Source organism: Citrus clementina, unplaced genomic scaffold (genome assembly GCF_000493195.1).
Source record: "Citrus clementina cultivar Clemenules unplaced genomic scaffold, Citrus_clementina_v1.0 scaffold_3, whole genome shotgun sequence".
Lineage (NCBI taxonomy): Eukaryota > Viridiplantae > Streptophyta > Magnoliopsida > Sapindales > Rutaceae > Citrus > Citrus x clementina.
The window spans coordinates 47,388,037-47,407,942 of NW_006262339.1; the positions used below are offsets into that span (position 1 = coordinate 47,388,037).

General features: G+C 33.0%; 4 protein-coding genes across 5 annotated transcripts in view; all 4 read left to right on the forward strand.

Annotated features, from left to right (window-relative positions):
- Window positions 1-19,906, forward strand: part of LOC18047065 — a 20,243-nt gene continuing 337 nt past the window's right edge. Inside the window, exons 1-6 of one of the 2 annotated variants that reach the window (XM_024189216.1) lie at window positions 1-338; window positions 500-765; window positions 1,303-1,428; window positions 1,543-2,037; window positions 2,390-2,683; window positions 2,792-3,152. In XM_024189216.1, the coding sequence (XP_024044984.1) occupies window positions 182-338; window positions 500-765; window positions 1,303-1,428; window positions 1,543-2,037; window positions 2,390-2,683; window positions 2,792-3,133 (1,680 nt within the window). In that variant the 5' untranslated portion in view covers window positions 1-181 and the 3' untranslated portion in view covers window positions 3,134-3,152. Of the gene's footprint in view, window positions 339-499; window positions 766-1,302; window positions 1,429-1,542; window positions 2,038-2,389; window positions 2,684-2,791; window positions 3,351-19,906 lie in introns of those variants that run through there. The other variant, XM_006444627.2, reaches the window with a different exon arrangement.
- On the forward strand, window positions 8,715-9,959 carry LOC112100020 (NAC domain-containing protein 96-like). The gene is made up of 3 exons (XM_024187590.1): window positions 8,715-8,865; window positions 9,136-9,401; window positions 9,867-9,959. The coding sequence occupies exons 1-3, from the start codon at window positions 8,715-8,717 to the stop codon at window positions 9,957-9,959; spliced, it is 510 nt and encodes a 169-aa protein (XP_024043358.1).
- LOC112100023 overlaps window positions 17,046-19,906 on the forward strand; it is a 3,291-nt gene continuing 430 nt past the window's right edge. Inside the window, exons 1-6 of the mRNA XM_024187592.1 lie at window positions 17,046-17,294; window positions 17,457-17,722; window positions 18,303-18,391; window positions 18,506-18,937; window positions 19,289-19,582; window positions 19,691-19,889. Coding sequence (XP_024043360.1) covers window positions 18,665-18,937; window positions 19,289-19,582; window positions 19,691-19,889 — 766 coding nt within the window. The 5' untranslated portion in view covers window positions 17,046-17,294; window positions 17,457-17,722; window positions 18,303-18,391; window positions 18,506-18,664. The remainder of the gene's footprint in view (window positions 17,295-17,456; window positions 17,723-18,302; window positions 18,392-18,505; window positions 18,938-19,288; window positions 19,583-19,690; window positions 19,890-19,906) is intronic.
- Window positions 17,138-17,890, forward strand: LOC112100022 (NAC domain-containing protein 45-like). Its single transcript, XM_024187591.1, has 3 exons — window positions 17,138-17,294; window positions 17,457-17,722; window positions 17,822-17,890. Exons 1-3 carry the CDS (start codon window positions 17,138-17,140, stop codon window positions 17,888-17,890), a joined length of 492 nt encoding a protein of 163 aa, XP_024043359.1.

The following is a 19,906-nucleotide window of genomic DNA, read 5'->3' on the forward strand; positions in this document are numbered from 1 at the left end:
GCAAAGACCAAGACGAGTGAGTGTGCGAGAGAAGACCATCAAGTCAATGCTTTTAAAAAGAAGCATATATTATTTGATCGTCCGTCACTTGAGCTTACTTCACCCCACTGCTTCTTCTTGTTGCACAATAGTAAGAAGGAACGGAAGCAGAGAACATTGATTTTCATTGAGAAAAAAATTAATGGAGGGGCATGGGGTTGTGGGATTCAGATTCCATCCAACTGACGAAGAAATCGTAACGTATTTTCTTGAAAGGAAGATGTGTGGCCTTGATTTCCCTGCCCATACAATCGCAGATGTTGTTGATGTCTGCAAGTACGAACCTTGGGAATTGCCTCGTAAGTATAGTATGGTATAGTGTATGTTATATATAAACTAAAATGAACGTCATTCATCTATAGTACTCCTCAGTTTAATTTACAAGTGAAGTAATAATAAGTTATACGTATACATTTTCTTTGTTTTTGGTGTGCATGTATATCGTTGTATGGTGATGCAGAGCGTTCGTCAATGCCCAAAGAGGACCGAGTGTGGTACTTTTTCAATGCCCCTGTTCCAAAATATGCAAACAGTAAACGGATTAACAGAACAACCAACTCTGGATTTTGGAAATCCACCTGTAAGGATCGTGAAATATGGGACGAACGGGGGAAGAAGATTGGTTTAAAAAAGAATTTGGTGTTCCACGAGGGCCGTGTTCCAAATGGCATCAGAACCAAATGGGTTATGCATGAATATCACTCCCTCAACGCTTCTTCTTATCCGGTATTCTTTTTTTCTTTTTTTTTCTTCTCCCTCTCTATCTTTTCTCTTTAATTATTATTATTTTCTTTTTGTTTTTGGAGTTTTGGCATATGATAGGTAGAATCCCCTGAATTTTCGTTCTGTCTGTTGAGTGTAAGTTGTGGTGGTCTCCTGAGCCCAACCCAACTTTGATCTACATATTCCATCGAATCAATCGATTGTCTGTGTTGCTTACCTGTTCTTGATTGATTGTGTATATAACTGGTTGAAGTTTGAGAGTGATTAGAATAATCTTGCCTTTATTGGAGACATAATTGTTTGATTGATGACGCAGGCAGCAGATTACTAGTTCATTTCCTTTGTGTGTTTTTCTTCACTTAGCACATTTTGTGGACAAGTATGCTTTTGGGGAAACAGCTCTGTTCTGCTTGAATTTAGTATAGGAATTAGATTATGCGTGCATGTTTTGTATTCCACTAGTAAACTGGAGCATTCTGATGAAAATTTGCAATATAATGACTTTTTTCCCCCCTTTTTCCTCTAATCTGACTTGTATAGAAGGAATTTGTCCTCTTCCGTTTGAAGAAAAAATCAGGTGCTAAGCCTGACGCTCGCAATGAACCAACTCCTCAAGATTTGGCTTTTGATTCTGGAAATCGTGCCATAGAAAACACTAATCCACAGGTAAAAGAGAGCGTGCCTCTATTTTCAATCATCAATTTATACTGGCAAAGCATGACAGACATTACATAAATACTCGAGACTATTGCTTAGTACCTATATATTTTTTCTCTCCAGATAAACCGCGGTCTCCCTGAAGAATGGCAACTATTCCTTAGCGATACCGAGTTGGATTACAACCTTCTTGCAGATTCTAATGGGTTTCATGACAACACTTTCTCTGAATTGCCACCAAATATTCAACCGGAGCGGGGAACCTCCATTAATTCTAGTGTGTTTGATCGAATATTACAGCCAATGGTTCAACCGGAGCGGGGAACCTCCATTAATTCTAGTGTGTTTGATCGAATATTACAGCCAATGGTTCAACCAGAGCACGGAACCTCATATTCTGATGGGTTTAATAACGAACCTAGCTTTTTGAATGATAGTTGTCTCGAAACTAGTGAGCAGGAAGAAGCCTTTGTGAATTCCCTGTGGGCCGACCAAGGTGAATGCTTTGGTGAAAGAAGTATGAACACTCTTCGTCATGACTTCAACCCAACAATATCATTGAGAGGAGGAAGGTCTATCGGACAGAGCAGCGACGCGGATTCAAAAATCTATCAACAGGTAAAGAAATTCACCCCAATAATAACTATTGGAGAAGTTACTCCCGTTGCTCATAAACCGCAATTACATATATTGTATAAATTTATTAGTGTTACAAGTGATTATAATAATGCTTCTCATGTTATCCCGGTCACAATGCTAGCAGTAGAATTCTCATATAGCTTAAAGGATCTTGTATGCGATTCTGGATAGAATTTAAGATGTGTGGTCAACTTGCAGATTCCAAAGACTCATGCTTTGCTACTTTTTTTTACCTTTGTAGTTTTGAGATTATGATATTTCCTTTTGGACCTTGTTGGTTATAGTACATTTATTGAATATTGACTTTTCCATTCACGTCCCTATGCGACAGCATGGTAAAGTGCCGGGAACTTCAAACGTGTTTTATGAGAAGACACATGCGCAGATGGAAACAGTTTGGGCACTTAGTGAAACATCATCCTCTTCAGAAGGTTATGGCATTATGGACTTTGATGTTTCATCCGTCAATTCAGATACTGATCTGCCTGGGATTGTTGGTCATGAAAGCGTTGTTGATGAACTGCAACATACACCCAAGTACCACAAGTACTTCGAAGCGCGATGTTCGACTCAAGAACTGAAAACGCAGAGAAAAGTTTCTGACAAAGCAGTATCAAAAGTTGAGGTAAGCATGTTAAAATAACCTGTCCCTACAGACTTTACAATCCAATCCTCAACGCATTGTAAGAAGTCTATAAGAGTGATTTTAAACTCCGTGCAATTTATTTTGCAGATGGGAGAAGCTGTACATCATGCTGTTGATCTTCCCCGAACAGAAAAAGCCACTATGAGGTTAGTCAAAGACAAGAAAATGGCACAAAAAACAAGGGAAAGAAAAGATTCAAACTCTAGCTCTAACGGATCCACTAGCAGCAGCAAAAAGAAGCTTTACATTTCCAGTTTAACGGCTGCTTCTGACGGGGCTGGTAGCAGCAACCAAAGGAGGTCTTTCATTTCCCTGGAGATACCTCAGTTAAGCCATAAAACAGATCCACCATCAGTATATCTTTTGAATGTGCTTGTCAGTTTAGTTCTGGTCATATTTATTATTAGGGAAATGGCGTATCTTCATTGACTTCTGCTGTTCTTATCAGTTGCATGTTACAATGGCATGTCATCTCAGCAAGACACAACTGCTGAATCCCAAAGCATTAAGCATGTGTCTTACTGGGATTACATGCCTGCACCTGGTATGGAATTAATCTTTCATTATAAGCTTATGTTTGTGCCTGGAGTTTTGAAACACTACTGTAATTTTATGGCCAAAAAATGTACTGAATCTTGCTGTTGAATGTAATTTCTATGCTTATTTGCTTTATGGTTATATTTTTTATGTCACATACATTATAGCCAGAGAATGTAAGAGTTTGGCTATTTTTATTTGCTTTAAGGTTATATTTTTTATGTCATATACATTATAGCCAGAGAATGTAAGAGTTTAGCTAATTCTTGCATGTAGGTCATGTTCGGATGCTAGGACGAAATTTAAGATTAGATTAATTTTAGCACAAAAAAAGATAAAGGTGAGACTATTTGCAGTTTAAAAATTATTTTTAACACTCTATTACTCTGTATATTTATGTGTTAATTGTTTTGAAAAAAAATTAAGTTTTATTTTCTACACTTTTTTAAATATTAAAAAAGATTGGTACTTAAACTAGTTAAATTATTTACTCAAAACACCAATTAAATTGCTTAGGAGAACCAAAAATGATTAATAACAATTTATTATATATAATAATGGAATCAAATTATATTCTACAAAAATTTTCAACATAATTTTTAGTTATTAATTTTTTATTTATTAAAATATGTTCAGTATTCGCTTTTACACCCCTATTTCTTAACATAAAAATTTTAAAAAAATGACCATCTACCCAAAAGAAGAAGAAGTAGACGAAGAAAACAAAGAAGACTTGAGAAAAGAGCATGAAAAAGAAGAAGAAAGAGAAGACTACAGAAGATACTTTTTATTTTTATTTTATTTTATTTTATTGGGAAATGAAAAAGCTAAAATATGTTCAAAATATATAAGAAATATTGGTTTTTTCTTGTTTAGCCAAATATTGTTTAAGAGGTTGGAAATAAATTTTTAGGGTTTATGGCAAGAGAATTATATATTAAATAATATGTGTTTTATATGAATGTTAAGAGTAATTATATTATATTAATTTATAAGAGAGAATCCTTAATAATAATTCATATGGTGAATATTTTTATAATATAATAATTTATTACAATACGAGTGTTTAGAGTAATTTTTAAAGTACAAATAGTCTCACTCAAAAAGTAATGGAATAAGTAAGATTAAATAAAAGAATGTGGTTATTTGCACTAAGAAAAAAAAGAAAAATGTTTGAACACTAATATTTAGGACACTATAATTTTTTTTTTTAAATTACAGAATTACTCGAGAACACGTTTGAAAATTCCAATATAGACCTAAGTTAAATCTTCATCATTACGTGTTTTTATACTTTTTTCTGAAAATAATATTAGTTTTTGCCTTTTTTTTTTTTTACAAGTCCATTCCTATATTGATTTTCTCTCTATACTCTCTCATCAAAATCTAGCCCTTCATCTTTTGATACAGAATTCTTACCTCACCAATATCATCTTGAGCAAAATATTCATAAAACACCAACTCCTACATATATTATACACAAATCCTATATTATTAAATATTTTGAGAAGAAATTTATGTTCTACTTTGAGCAATTTTGTCAATATTTAATAATCACCTACATTTGCATAGCTAATTCTTCGATAAATTTAACAGATCAGTTATTTTTCAAATTAAATAATAAATACAATAGTATGATCAATTTGACCAAAATGGAAAAACCAAAATCATGTTGTGACAAATAAAAACTATAAAAGAAAACTCAGTCTTAAGGATAATTAATCCACAATTTTTATACCAGACTTTATAGAATGTAGCTTCTTCTCGTATTATTCACTTATTTACTGTTTTGCAATTGAAATTGCAAGTCAATTGGAAAGAACAGAGGAATAGAAGAGATATTATATTAATATAAAATTTAGGGATATTATAGTAATATAAAATTTAATTAAAATATGAGTGTTCAAAATAATTTATAGCCCCATCTTAAATGAAAAGCTGTTATTTTCTCCATTACTCTTTTTCTTTACATTAAAACTAATATTAAATGTAAAAAAATTAATTTCAATTTATATAATCTAAGCTTTTTATATTATATTAAATGAAAATTTTGTTCAATAACTTATTTTAACTTGCATTTAATAACAAATATTTTCAATAATTTATTTAAACTATTATTAAATGTTAAACATAAAAAATCAATAATTTATCTACCAAAATATTGAATATTTAATATTAAATTCAACAATAGAGAATACAATTTAAAGTAATTGTATTATTTAAACAATTATTTTAGTTTCATTAAATTAGATTTAACATAGTTCTATCTGATAATGTACCATATAAAAAACCAATACTATTACTATATAATTCAGTTTAATCTAATTTAATCCTAAAAATAAATCTAATCCAATCATACCTTCAAAATTATCCCTAAAAATTTAAGAAGACGACACAAGTTAATACATCATGGTGTTCATAAATAAATTTTAAAAAAGAAATTACATCGTGCATAACTCTAAGTCACGATTATGATCTTGAATAAACTGAGTTTTTTTTTTTGAAATAAAGTGGTTCAACAAGAATATTCTATGGAAGGATCAGTTGAATAATTAAATTGAAAGTTTTGATTTTGCAATTTGTGAAGAAAGGTGAAAATGCGAATGTGGGAAGCATAACAAACCAGTGATCCACAACCACAAAAGGGTATATAAAAAGGTTAAAGGGCGAAGGTACAATGGTGATTGCTCGAGAAGCAAGAATGAGTAAAATCAATGGCAGATGAGATAGTGGGGTCATAAACTACTGGAGAAGCAAGTTCACGGACTTACTTTAATTCATTTGTATGTAAAAATGGCGAACAAAAGTTTTGACAGCGGCTCTGGCTCTACTGCGGCATTCAATATGATGGTTCCACGCGTCTCAATGACTTTGATGCTGTTTTCATCGCATCTTGTTGAAATGAAGATGCGGTGGGTTCCGCTTTAAATAAACAATTATTTTGTATTGTCCTGCAACTGCTTACGCCAAATGCCACGAGGAGACAATGTGTGGAACTTTTTTCAATGCGCTTGCTCTAAATATCCAAAAAGTGGAGGGATAAATAAGAAAACCAACGCTGGATTCTGGAAGGTCACCGGCGAAGATAGTAAAATATGGGACTGACAGATGAAGAAATTGACTACATAAATAATTTGGTTTTCTATTCTCAATTGGATCAGAACCAATTGGATTATGCATAATATAACTCAAATAACGCTGCTTCTTTTAAGGCATTTGTGATGCAGATTAAAAGTCCAAATCATACTTGAATTAATTTTTTTTTTTTTTTAGTTTAGGACTTTATTTTTCCTTTGTTATGGTTTAAAATAATTATTAGTAGTATAAATAGCTCCCGCGAAACCAGTGTAAAAACTGTTCTTAATGTCTTCGACCCACCAAATCCATTTGAGAGGAATGTACGTGGGAGGCTGCAGTGACATGGGTAAAGAAATCACCTACGCACAGGAAAAGAAATTTCATCCATTAGTTAATCGAACGAGTTCTGCAAAGAATTTGAGATGTGTTAATATCCGCACAAGCCAAAGATCATGTCTTGCTGCATTGCCATCACCACAGAACTGTAATATAAATATTAATATCTTTATATTTATGATGGGAATGCCAGTTCAAACAAGTACTAACAATGGCAGATGCCACCTAGTGAAACTTCATTCTTTCCAGACGGAGAACAGGACACTGAAACTTCGTTCTTTCAAACAAGCACTGATAAATTTCGGGCTTGGTTCGGATCGGGTTAACCCGATCCGAACACCCACCCCTATGCAAAATATCGGAGATGAGTTAGGGAAAGTCAGTCTCCTCCATTCCCTTCCTTAATGTCATCCCTAATATAACAAAACCTTTTGTGTAAAGTTTATCCTTGCATGGTAATACAAAATTATATGGGATCCAAAGTTAAAGAAACAAGTCAAACATGATCATTTTCATTTATCTCTAAGTAGAGAAATTTTAGAATACAGCAAAAGTATCATGTCAATTATATGACGAGCAAATGATGGTATGACATGTGTGTATTATTTTGAAAAACTATCATATATATGGTAGTTATATTAAATTTCACTCACATGTCATACATGCATCAATTAATTGTAATACATCAGAGCTATTACAGAATTTCTCCCCTAAGCGGCTCGTCTGAATATTAATCGGACTGTGAATTCATCATCGGTCACCAAAGTAACTATATTGCTACTGCAGCCACTAGGCTATTGAGTCTCAGCCTACCGGTACAAGATTGATATGTGTGTATGTGTCTATGTATTATATTATTCATTAGAAAAACAAAAAAGGCCCGCCTGCTGGCCAGGCGGAAAACATATTCTTTGCTTTATTTGATTTTTCTATTTTAGTCAATCATCTCTCTCGAATCCTTTCTCTATCTACAACTACAATATTAGTAGATATGAGACGTGTTAATTTCATTGGTCTTTAATTTCTAGAACGTTCTTCAAGAATTAAACTGAAACTTCCGGAAATTAATAAGTTGTTTTGGTATATCATGTATGCATGTCTACTTGTTCCCTTCAGTTAGTTATTAAGTTTTTTTTTTTTTTTTCCTCAAGAATGTTCTTTGAAAGCAATTTCTTGCAAGCATCAAAATTGATAGCATATATTTTAACCTTGAAACTTGCGAAGGAAGGTGACGAGTCTATGCTCAACGCGAGTGCGAAGGAAAGGTGACCAAAAACGAGTGAGAGAAGTTGAAAATTATTACTTGAGAAGCATTGTTTAATTTATATTATATTAATTATATAGTTCTTACTTTTATTCAATCCATATACACATATAGCTGATTTTAACCCTATAGAATAAACTAGACTCTTTTTTTTTTCTTTTTTGAAAATAAGAACTAATTAAAAACTCTTGGCATGGCGTACGCGTTATTAATTTGCTTTTGCTCCAACGGGGAAACTGCCCATGCATTCAGAAATTATAATATTGTAAGCCAGCCCGTGCATTAAGTAATTAGCAAATTAGAAGCGCAAATTTTCCTCATTTGGTAATATTTGCGTATAATTAATTTCTGATTGATTTGATATATTACACACACATATAAATTTCCTACAAAAAACGTACTCAATATTTTCTTACGCGGAATTACATTTGAATGTCTCAGTACTAGTTAATTTAAGATTTCAAACTTCCAAATCATTTACATAGCTTCTTTGATAAGTCCAAGACCAAGACTAATATTGAAAGTGATTGCCAAGTCAATACTTAAGGCTATATAAGGTGTCACTCGACCTCGGCTTCTTGTATAGCAAAAAAATTCCCTTCAAAATTCTAAGAAATTAAAGCATATATATACATCATATAGCTATTAAATACTCTAGCTCTCTTCTTTGTTCTATATATATACATTATTTAGCAAAACTTTCCTTTGATCAAAAACCCAATTGAGAAAGCATTTAGCTAGCTATTGCATACTGTCTCTTCTCCGTTCGGTCTGTTGCTTATTTATACAGTAACAATGGACTATAATTACTTGGGCTACAGATTCCGTCCAACCGAAGACGAAATCATCAGTTATTTTCTTGAAAACAAGATGCGTGGCAATGTTTTCCCCGTTCATGTAATTAACACGGTCAATATTTGCGCCTTTGAGCCTTGGCAATTACCTGGTAGGTACTCAATATATGTGTATGCTATACTTATTATGTGATTTGGGCGCCCTTATTTTTTTTCAATGCGGATAACACTATTAAACCATATGGCTTAATAGAGTTAATTTTCAATACACTATAAAAATATGTAATTTAAATTAAAAGCTAACTCTATTAAATTGCTTAATAGTGTGACCGCATTAAAATAAAAATGAGGGTGCCCGCACTAAAGAATAACTATATATATGTTATTAATTAATTTTTATGTATATACATATGCATGTACAGAACAAGCGGCAATTGAGAATGACGAAGAGTGGTACTTTTTCAGTGAACATAATAAGAAGCATGCAAATAGTGCACGTACGGAGAGAACAACTAGAGCTGGCCACTGGAGAGTGACCGGTAAAGATCGTCAGATTTGGGACAAACATGGGAAAGAAGTTATTGGTGTCAAAAAGAATTTGGTTTTTTACAAAGGTCGTGGCTCCAATGCTGTCAAGACCAGCTGGGTTATTCATGAATACCACTCCAACAATGCTTCTGCTTATCAGGTATTCTCTTATTTTACATTCTTTTTTTTCTTACTATCAAATTTTTATCAACCAAGGCTCCGTTTGATATTTAAATGTCATACAATTGTTGTGAAATAGAAGATATAGCATCTAACATTTTGAACCTAACTTTTAAAGTAAAATATTAAATGCTTATCAAACACTTTATTAGTTTAATTTATGCAACACACAGCAACACAACAATGCAATCATAGCCTAATTTGTAAATGAGCATGAGCATAATTGAATTTAGCATAAAAATTAGTAGGTGAAACTTTAACGAAATTTTCTAATTGCTTCATTTAACTTAAACATTTGACTTAAATTTTTACACATATTTTGAGCAACTTATCTTATTAAATCTAATGGTAAATATTCACATTATCAAAAGTAACATTTAATGATGTTAATTCATCTGTATTAATTAGCCTCCTTTTTTTTCCCCCTTCTTTTTTTCGGGTGCAGAAACCGTATGTTCTCTCTTACTTAAAAGGAAACTTAAATGAGAAGGACTATACCCGAGCTGCATCAAGCGGTCATGCAGCTTCTGGTTCTTAATTAAAATCATGTCGCAGAGGATACTGCCTACTGTTACTACTGGTGAGAAAGATCGATTTTACAACTTAATATTAAATATGTGATCAGCTCGCATAAAAAATGACTAACACTTGATGGTCCGTATATGATATTCTTTTATTGTAGGTACAACGTCCCTCGGCTACTGCTTCGTAATAAAAGACAAAAGAGCCGGATCGCAGAAGATGCAGTTTATGTTACTTATTGTATTTGTTTTATTGTGTGTTGTGTATTTGGGGAGTTGTTTGTACTTGTTTCTTGTTGTTTGAATCTAGTTAATGAAGAATTGCAGTTGATATATTTTATTAACCTGTGTGATGATCGATCGGTGAAGAATTGGCCATATGGGTATTTTTCACAACGTGGATATATATAGCCTTGTTACGTTAACTACTTTATGATAATTAAGTTGGTACTTTGACGCCTTTTAATTCCTTTCGCATTTGGTTAGAAGGGCTGACTACTAACGAACAGAATATATATGTGTGCGTATTGAGTGTTTGTGGTCAAAAGGTCAATGTACGATGCATTGTGACTGGAAGAATAGAAAATGTTGTAGTAAACAACTTCTAAAGAAAGTCATATATGAAAGATCCACACACATCATCATTGTCTCATATACATTCACTTCAAAATCAGCATAATTTCGATGAAACTTGCTCATGCGTCTAATCAAATGTAATACAAATTCTTTTATATTGAATTAAATTTGGAGCAATATTAAATTTAAAAAATCATTATAGAACAAAGACAAAAATTTTTGTCTTAATTTTAAGTCAATTTAGAGCATTTTTAGAAAAAGAAACATGTAAAGTCATTAAAAAAAATTCCAAAAATTCACAATAGAACGGAAATTTTTGTCTTTGTTTTATCATTGCTTTGTTCCTTTGTCATTTTCCTTAAATTTGATGTTAAGGTGAATATTATTAGTGTTTAGATAGATGATGACATTGTTAATGGATGTGTGTTTGATGGGTATCAAAAGTAATGCATTTAAAGACTGTCAAATGTAATGAACTTTACATAAAGTAAAACTGTCCTTACTGGTAAAATCTATTATTAAGGGTATTTTAGTATTATAAATTTTAATAAAATTTAGTTGTTCAAATGATTTTGGAATCCTTCAATGAATTTTAGTCCACTTGAAATTTGGTCAACAATAAGAATTATTTTTGAAAAAAAAATCCGGTGGAGTGCCCCAAAGCTAGAGGTTAAAGATTTATGGTGTGTTTACTTTTTGGATTGGAGAATTAGAATGATTGATGTCGTTTATTCTGGATTGGGGAATCAGGAATCAGAATTGGAATCGTGAGGCCCACCACTATTTGAGAATGAGGAATGGGAGATTGATTCTCATGGGAGGAGGTGGGAATCAATCTCCCATTTCCTAGAGTTCCTATTTCACCCCCATTGACATTTAAATTTTCCTAAAATGCCCCTGCTTTAAATAAAAATAAAAATGTCAAATATAAAAAAGCGAAATATATAATTAATTAATATATAATTATTATTAATTAGTTAATATATTATAGTTAATTAGTATATTGATACATTATTAACAATAATTACTAATAATTGTAATTTTTAATAAATAATCACTATAATTAAAATATAAAATAATAATAATGACAATAATTTAAGTACTTTTTAGTAATTTATTACAATCTAGCTCATTTCGATTTCGATTCCAAAACAAAGTAAACACATTTGTGGTAATCCAGCTCATTTCGATTTCGATTTCGATTCCTACAATTCAAGTAAACAACTTATTCTAATTTCTATTCTCTACTTCCATTCCAATCTATTCCGATTTCAACTCATTCTCATTCTAGTTTAATAAATGCACCATTAAAGTGAAGCACTGTTCATTTAGCAGTAGGGGTGTCAAAAAAGCCTGCCCGAACTGGATCCAGCCCAGACCCGACCAATCCGGTCCGGGCAAAACTCAGACCGCTTACCCTAAAAAAAGGGACCCAGGTTTGAAATTCTCTAATCCGGACATTTCCAGGCCCAGTTCCGGGCTCAACACCAAAAACCTGGAACCCGGATCGGTTTCTTAATAAATTTTAAAAAATAAAATATAAATATATAATTATGAACTTATGATATGTTGGATGTTATTTAGATTTATTGTGTTGTTGAATTTAATTTATATATATATATATATATATATATATATATATATAGATTGAATGAGTTTAGGTAGAAATTGGATAAATTTAGGTATTAGAAAGTAGATTGAAACAATTTTTATTTATTATTTGTGTAAAATTTACATTGTTAGTATGTTATATATTTGTATTTGACTATTTTCTTTTTTAAAACTTGAGATTGAATGAGTTTATTTGACTATTTTCTTTTTTAAAATTTGCATTGTTAGAAAAAAAAAATTGAAGATATGCGGGCTTAGAAGTCTGGATCAAAAAACTCGGACTTGTGAGGTACTGAGCTTAACTCGGGTCCGGGTTGCTGTTTCACTCACCCGATCCCGGTCCTGGGCAACATCAAACCCGAACCGGACCCGAAATTTTACCAAGCCTATTTAGCAGCCGTTAAAGTGAGCGCAAATGTTCATTTTGCAGCCGTTGAATCAGTCATCATTGTAACAATATACCAGATGTCGGTTAAATTATTTTGATCGAGTAAATATTGGTTTACAAATTACTGTAATTTAGCTAGGCCCATATTTTAATAAGTCTTTCTAGAATGTTCCTCAACAATTAAGCTGAATTTTAGACTTCCAGAAAGTTCTTTAACTGGTACACGTCTTTCTGTGAGTTAATTATTAAATTGCAGTTGTTGTTATTCTTTCCAGAATGTTCTTTGAAAGCAATCTTGCAAGAATTAAATTGAAACTTTTAAGTATTTGACTTTGTAACTTTAGAAGGAAGGAGAATAGTCTATGCGCAATGCCAACGCAAGTGCGAAGTGGGGAACACATATAACAAACTCACGAAGAAGACAAGGTTTAAAGGTGACCAAAAACGAGTCAAAGAATTTGACAACTGCTTCAGAAGCAAGTTTATATTATTTTCTTAAATGATATAATCCATTTACGTAGTCCATATATATAATATTGTTAAGAGTCACGTACTATTTGTCAAATTTGATGTTTACAAATTGATTTAGCATGTATGAATTAATCACATAAAAGATATATATATATATATATCACATGACACACATAACTATTTTTATTGATTATTTTTAGGGTATGTACTTTTATACTAAAGCGGTATATTTGTGTCATATCAATTTTTTACAGATTTATTTGTATAAATAGTCTGTAACTCTAAGATTGCTTTTACCATTTTTTATGGGTGGGGTACTTCAAAGAAATAAACTCTACTTATGCATTATTTACGTTAGCTTACACAGGGTAAAAATAAGAAGGATTCAAATCCTCGACTCATTTTACCTTTAGTTTGGCTTTTTGAGATGCATTAATTGATGGATGCATGCAATCATTTTGCACATGAGCAAGATCCGTAAAAGGAAAACAAAAGTAAGATAAGAAGAGGATCCACCTGCAAATAGAAGAAATTATAAAATATTACGAGTCTGGCTCATGAAAACAAAAGTAAAAGGCTACCTCAAGTTCTCAGCCACTTTTATATTTAATTCAAAGATTCGTTCCCAGTTGAAACGGAGAAATTCCCTCAATACAACCCAGTGCGTGAATCAAGTTGGAACATAATAAGTGACTATTTTACAACTTAATTTGTTTTCAAATATTTTGTAATTTGGGATTATTGTTAACTCAATTTATAATTATTACAAATAAAATTTCCTATAAAAAATATATATTCAACAGTTCCCAAGCGTGTCTATTAATAATTTAATATATGTGTTTGGGGAGAAACTTAAAAAATTACAATAGAACGCCACATGTCGATGAACGGAATGACTCCAAGTAATCACTGTACGCATCTGGGGTACCCCGCATAACTCGGTAACTGAGATACCCCAAATAACTCGATCATCGAGGTATCATGTTTAACTCGGTATTCGGGGTACCCCGCATAATTCGGTAACGGAGGCACCCCCAATAACTTGGTCATCGAGGTACCCTGTATAATTCAACATTCGGGGTACCTCGCATAAATCGATACCCGAGGTACCTGACAAATCATATTCGAAGCAAACGAGGAAAGTTCTCTGAAAAGTCAATCATGAGAAACATCTTCATCCCCTAAAAAAAGAATATTCGATTTTGTGAAAATCAAATGTCAGAATATCATGTCGAAAAAGTGGTGACAACCGCATGTCACCTCTGCTAAAAATGAAGGACGTTGTCCCAACAACAATGGTCATCAGCCGCCTTACCAGACAACTGCTGTTGTAGTACCTTGGACCACTCTCTAGCATGTGCCACGTACCCAAAAGGATAAGATACGCCATGAATACTTTCTTGATCCCCAAGCATGCACATAATGACCCAAAAATCATAAAAAAAGTAAAAGGACATGAAAGGCCTGAAAAAGGACAACCAATAGCCATAAAAAAATACGCCACGTGGTAGCTGAGGTACTTCATATATAGAGGTGTCTAAGTTCTATTCTCTTGATTCTTTCATGAACACTCACACTAAAAAAAAAAAAAAGCCTTCTTTAACCTTAAACCACGATTTCAGAGGGTTGGCAAGCTCTTGTCACCATTAAAAAGCTTGAGTTGTTGACTTGAGTATCTGAGTGTGAATGTCGGGGCACCTCGGCTTTATCTCTAACCTCATTTCCAATGTTTTGCAGGCTTGAAACTTATCTCAGAGGACCTCTCTTTCAGAGTCTGACCTCTCATTGCCATCATCAGCATTCATCCTCTTTACCTTGTTCAAATCTTAAAAATATCACACATAACGATCTAATGAAGTACCCCAGTTTCCCCATGAAATAAATTTATTGTTCTAGGTAATTTTTCCTCTTTTCTTTTGCACCCACAATCCGTTTTAAACAATATGTAAAGAACTCTACATATTTTCAGCATGCATCGTATGAACATATTACATATGCTTGTTACGTGCCGAAAAGAATTAAGCAGGTACTTTGCCGCTTTTGTCCTTTGCATTCACTTAGAAGGTTTGTTTTCTAACGAAGAAATTATATATATAGTCAAAAGAAAAATGTACAACACATGGTGAACGGAAGGAATTAAAGCCAACGTCGACCGAAATTTACCATTGCAATCAAACTTAAATTAAAAAAAAAAAGTGATGATATAATTACAAACTCTTATATAAATTTATTTTATACATACTGATTTGGCACTAATTTATTAGTTGAATAAAAATACAAAATAATAAAAACAATTTATGTGGCACACTACTAATAACTAAACTAGAGTTAAAAAAAAGAAAAAAACTAAAGTCAGTTAGGCATTAAATTTTATCCTCAATGTTTGCTTTATTTTTTTAATTTTTTTCCTTAGGAATTAAAATCGAAATTTGGTTTTTGTTCTAGAATAGTTTTTGAAAGCATCATTGGAATAAGATAAATTGAAAGTATTACTTCAACTTGTGAAAGAAGGAGACGAAGTGTTGAAGAACATAACATACCAAACCGCAATCACAAAGAATAAAGGAAAAAGCATGGTGCCACGTACGCAGGCCACTTAATGGGGAAAAATAAACTAAACCCTCTTGTTGTTTGTCAAAATTAACCAAAGCTCCCATAAATTTCAAAAATCCATTAAAATCCCCTTAAAGTTGATAAAATATTTTAACACTTTTTTTGCATTTACTGTTTTATCACTATATCTACTTAAATCTGACAACCTAACATGTTATCATTGAATGTATGTAGTTAAATATTAAAAAAAAAAAGTAACCAATTAAATTATCTTTTTGTCATTTTTTTCATTATTTTCTCTCTAAAATAAAATTAAAAAAATTTGTGTCGAACACTTCTTCCTTTTCCATATTTCCATCACTATTGATAAAAATCTAGCCAAGAATAGTGGAATGAATGTGGTGTTTAGTTGTCAATCGTGGTGGATAGTGGTGTGAAATGTGGTAGTAATTGAAGACAATTTGGACTGAAAAGTTGCCCTCCATTACATAATTATATATAGTCATCTATGTTTTAACATCAAGTCAATTTTAATGAGGAGGGTTTTGATTAATTTTAGTAAAGAAGGGTTTCACTCACCCACCTAATCGATCCAAATCATTGTCCTTTATTATCTATTTGCCTAAAATATTTTTCTATAATTTTTTTCTTGTATTTTTTTTTTAAAGTGTTCTTACATAAAACTATAAGAAGCTGCAATGTAGTCTTTTTCTAGCTTGTTATTATTTCAAGAAGGATGTGGACTTAATTTCTTGAATCTATTTGATAGGATATATCATCAGTAACACTCCCACAAAACTAAGCTTTTTAAAAAAAAAAAAAAGCAAAGAAGAAAAAAATCAACCTAAAATAAATACAAATGTAATTGAGTTTTAAAAATAATATACCAATTTTATTTTAATAAATATAAATATAGAAATTCAAAAAATAACCCAACACAATAAAAGAAAGGAGTTAATATTACTGCTTAGAATAGCACATATAATTTAATTTGCATGAGTAGAAAAACAATTACATCCAACTCAGCATTATGAAAAGATTCCATATGATCAACATGAAATATGACATGAATAGAACGGAGGAAAAATATTAGATAGTTTAAACTATTGGCATGTATCAATTAAATAAAGAACAAGGAGGTGGCCCAATTATTTTTGACTGAAATGTGCTCGGTGCTGTTAACTCTTTTTACAGAAAAATTAAAATAACGACTTGAATGATATAAATTGATTTATTTTACAAACTTCCGGACTCTTGAGTTTTTATTTTCAACAAATAATGAGGACTCTACTAAAAATTATCCACGGCAAATGAAAAACGAAAACGGGCGGGGTTTTGATTGTGGCGTCCACTGCTCAATCCAATAAGATGACTCCACGTCTCCAAAGCATCCGACGAAGCTCGACGTATAGGCAAAGACCAAGACGTGCGAATATGAGAGAGAAGACCATCAAGTCAGTGCTTTTAAAAGAAGCATATATTATTTGATCGTCCGTCACTTGAGCTTACTCTACCCCACTACTTCTTCTTGTTGCATAATAGTAAGTAGGAACTAATGAAGCAGAGAACATTGATTTTCATTGAGAAAAAAAATTAATGGAGGGGCATGGGGTTGTGGGATTCAGATTCCATCCAACTGAAGAAGAAATCATATCGTATTTTCTTGAAAGGAAGATGTGTGGCCTTGATTTCCCTGCCCATACAATCGCAGATGTTGTTGATGTCTGCAAGTACGAACCTTGGGATTTGCCTCGTAAGTATAGTATGGTATAGTGTATGTTATATATATATAAACTAAAATGAACGTCATTCATCTGTAGTACTCAGTTTAATTTACAAGTGAAGTAATAATAAGTTATACGTGTACATTTTCTTTGTTTTTGGTGTGCATGTATATCATTGTATGATGATGCAGAGCGTTCGCGAATGCCCAAAGAGGACCGAGTATGGTACTTTTTCAATGCCCTTGTTTCAAAATCTCCAAACAGTAAACTGGTTAACAGACAAACCAACTCTGGATTTTGGAAGCCCACCGGTAAAGATCGTGTAATATGGGACGAACAGGGGAAGAAGATTGGTTTCAAAAAGAATTTGGTGTTCCACACAGGCCGTGCTAAAAATGGCATCAGAACCAACTGGGTTATGCATGAATATCACTCCCAGAACGCTTCTTCTTATTCAGTATTTTTTTTTTTTTTCTCCCTCTCTCTTTTCTCTTTAATCTTGTTTATTATTATTATTATTTTTCCTTTTTGTTTTTGAAGTTTTGGCATATGATAGGTAGAATCCCCTGCATATTCGTTGTGTCTGTTGAGTATGAGTTGTGGTGGTCTCCTAAGCCCAACCTAAATTTGATCTTACATATTCCATTGAATCAATCGATTGTCTGTGTTGTTTACCTGTTCTTGATTGATTGTGTGTATAACTGTTTGAAGATTGAGAGTGATTAGAATAATCTTGCTTTTATTGGAGACATAATTGTTTGATTGATGACACAGGCGGCAGATTACTAGTTCATTTCATTTGTGTGTTTTTCTTCACTTCGCACATTTTGTGGACAAGTACGCTTTTGGGGAAACATCTCTGTTCTGCTTGAATTAGTATAGGAATTAGATTATGCATGCATGTTTTGTATTTCACTAGTAAACTGGAGCGTTCTGATGAAAATTTGCTATATAATGACTCGTTTTTTTCCCCCTTTTTCCTTTAATCTGACTTGTGTAGAAGGAATTTGTCCTCCTTCGTTTGAAAAAAAAATCAGGTGATAAGCCTGATGCTTGCAATGAACCAACTCCTCAACCTTCGGCTTTTGATTCTGGGAATGGTGCCATAGGAAACACTAATCCACAGGTAAAAGAGAGCGTCCCTTTATTTTCAATTATCATTTTATACTGGCAAAGCATGACAGACATTACATATGTACTTGAGACTTATGCTTCGTATCTCTATAATTTTTCTCTCCAGATAAACCGCGATCTCCCTGAAGAATTGCAACTACTACTTAGCAATCCCGAGTTGGATTACAGCCATCTCGCAGAAGTGCTATCAAATATTCAACCGGCGCAGGGAACCTCCATTAATTCTAGTGGGTTTGATCACAACACTCTCCCTGCATTACCGTCAATGGTTCAACCCATTAATTCCAATGGGTTTCATCACAATTCTCTCTCTTCGTTGCTGCCAGAGCATGGAACCTCATATTCCGATGGGTTTAATGACGAACTCGAAACTAGTGGGCAGGAAGATGCCTTTGTGAATTCCCTGTGGGCCTGCCAAGCTGAATGCTCTGGTGAAAGAAGTATGAACACTCTTCGTCATGACTTCAACCCAACAATATCATTGAGAGGAAGGTCTATCGGACAGAGCAGCGACGTGGATTCAAAAATCTATCAACAGGTAAAGAAATTCACCCCAATAACTATTGCAGAAGTTACTCCAGTTGCTCATAAACCGCAATTACATATATTGTATAAATTTATTAGTGTTACAAGTGATATTATAATAATGCTTCTCATGTTATCCCGGTCACAATGCTAGCAGTAGAATTCTCATATAGCTTAAAGGATCTTGTATGCGTTTCTGGATAGAATTTAAGATGTGTGGTCAACTTGCAGATTCCAAAGACTCATGCTTTGCTACTTTTTTTTACCTTTGTAGTTTTGAGATTATGATATTTCCTTTTGGACCTTGTTGGTTATAGTACATTTATTGTATATTGACTTTTCCATTCACATCCCTATGCGACAGCATGGTAAAGTGCCGGGAACTTCAAACGTGTTTTATGAGAAGACACATGCGCAGATGGAAACAGTTTGGGCACTTAGTGAAACGTCATCCTCTTCAGAAGGTTATGGCATTATGGACTTCGATGTTTCATCCGTCAATTCAGATACTGATCTGCCTGGGATTGTTGGTCATAAAAGCGTTGTTGATGAACTGCAACATACACCCAAGTACCACAAGTACTTCGAAGCGCGATGTTCGACTCAAGAACTGAAAACGCAGAGAAAAGTTTCTAACAAAGCAGTATCAAAAGTTGAGGTAAGCATGTTAAAATAACCTGTCCCTACCGACTTTTCAATCCAATCCTCAACGCATTGTAAGAAGTCTATAAGAGTGATTTTAAACTCCGTGCAATTTATTTTGCAGATGGGAGAAGCTGTACATCATGCTGTTGATCTTCCCCGAACAGAAAAAGCCACTATGAGGTTAGTCAAAGACAAGAAAATGGCACAAAAAACAAGGGAAAGAAAAGATTCAAACTCTAGCTCTAACGGATCCACTAGCAGCAGCAAAAAGAAGCTTTACATTTCCAGTTTAACGGCTGCTTCTGACGGGGCTGGTAGCAGCAATATTCTTTTTTTT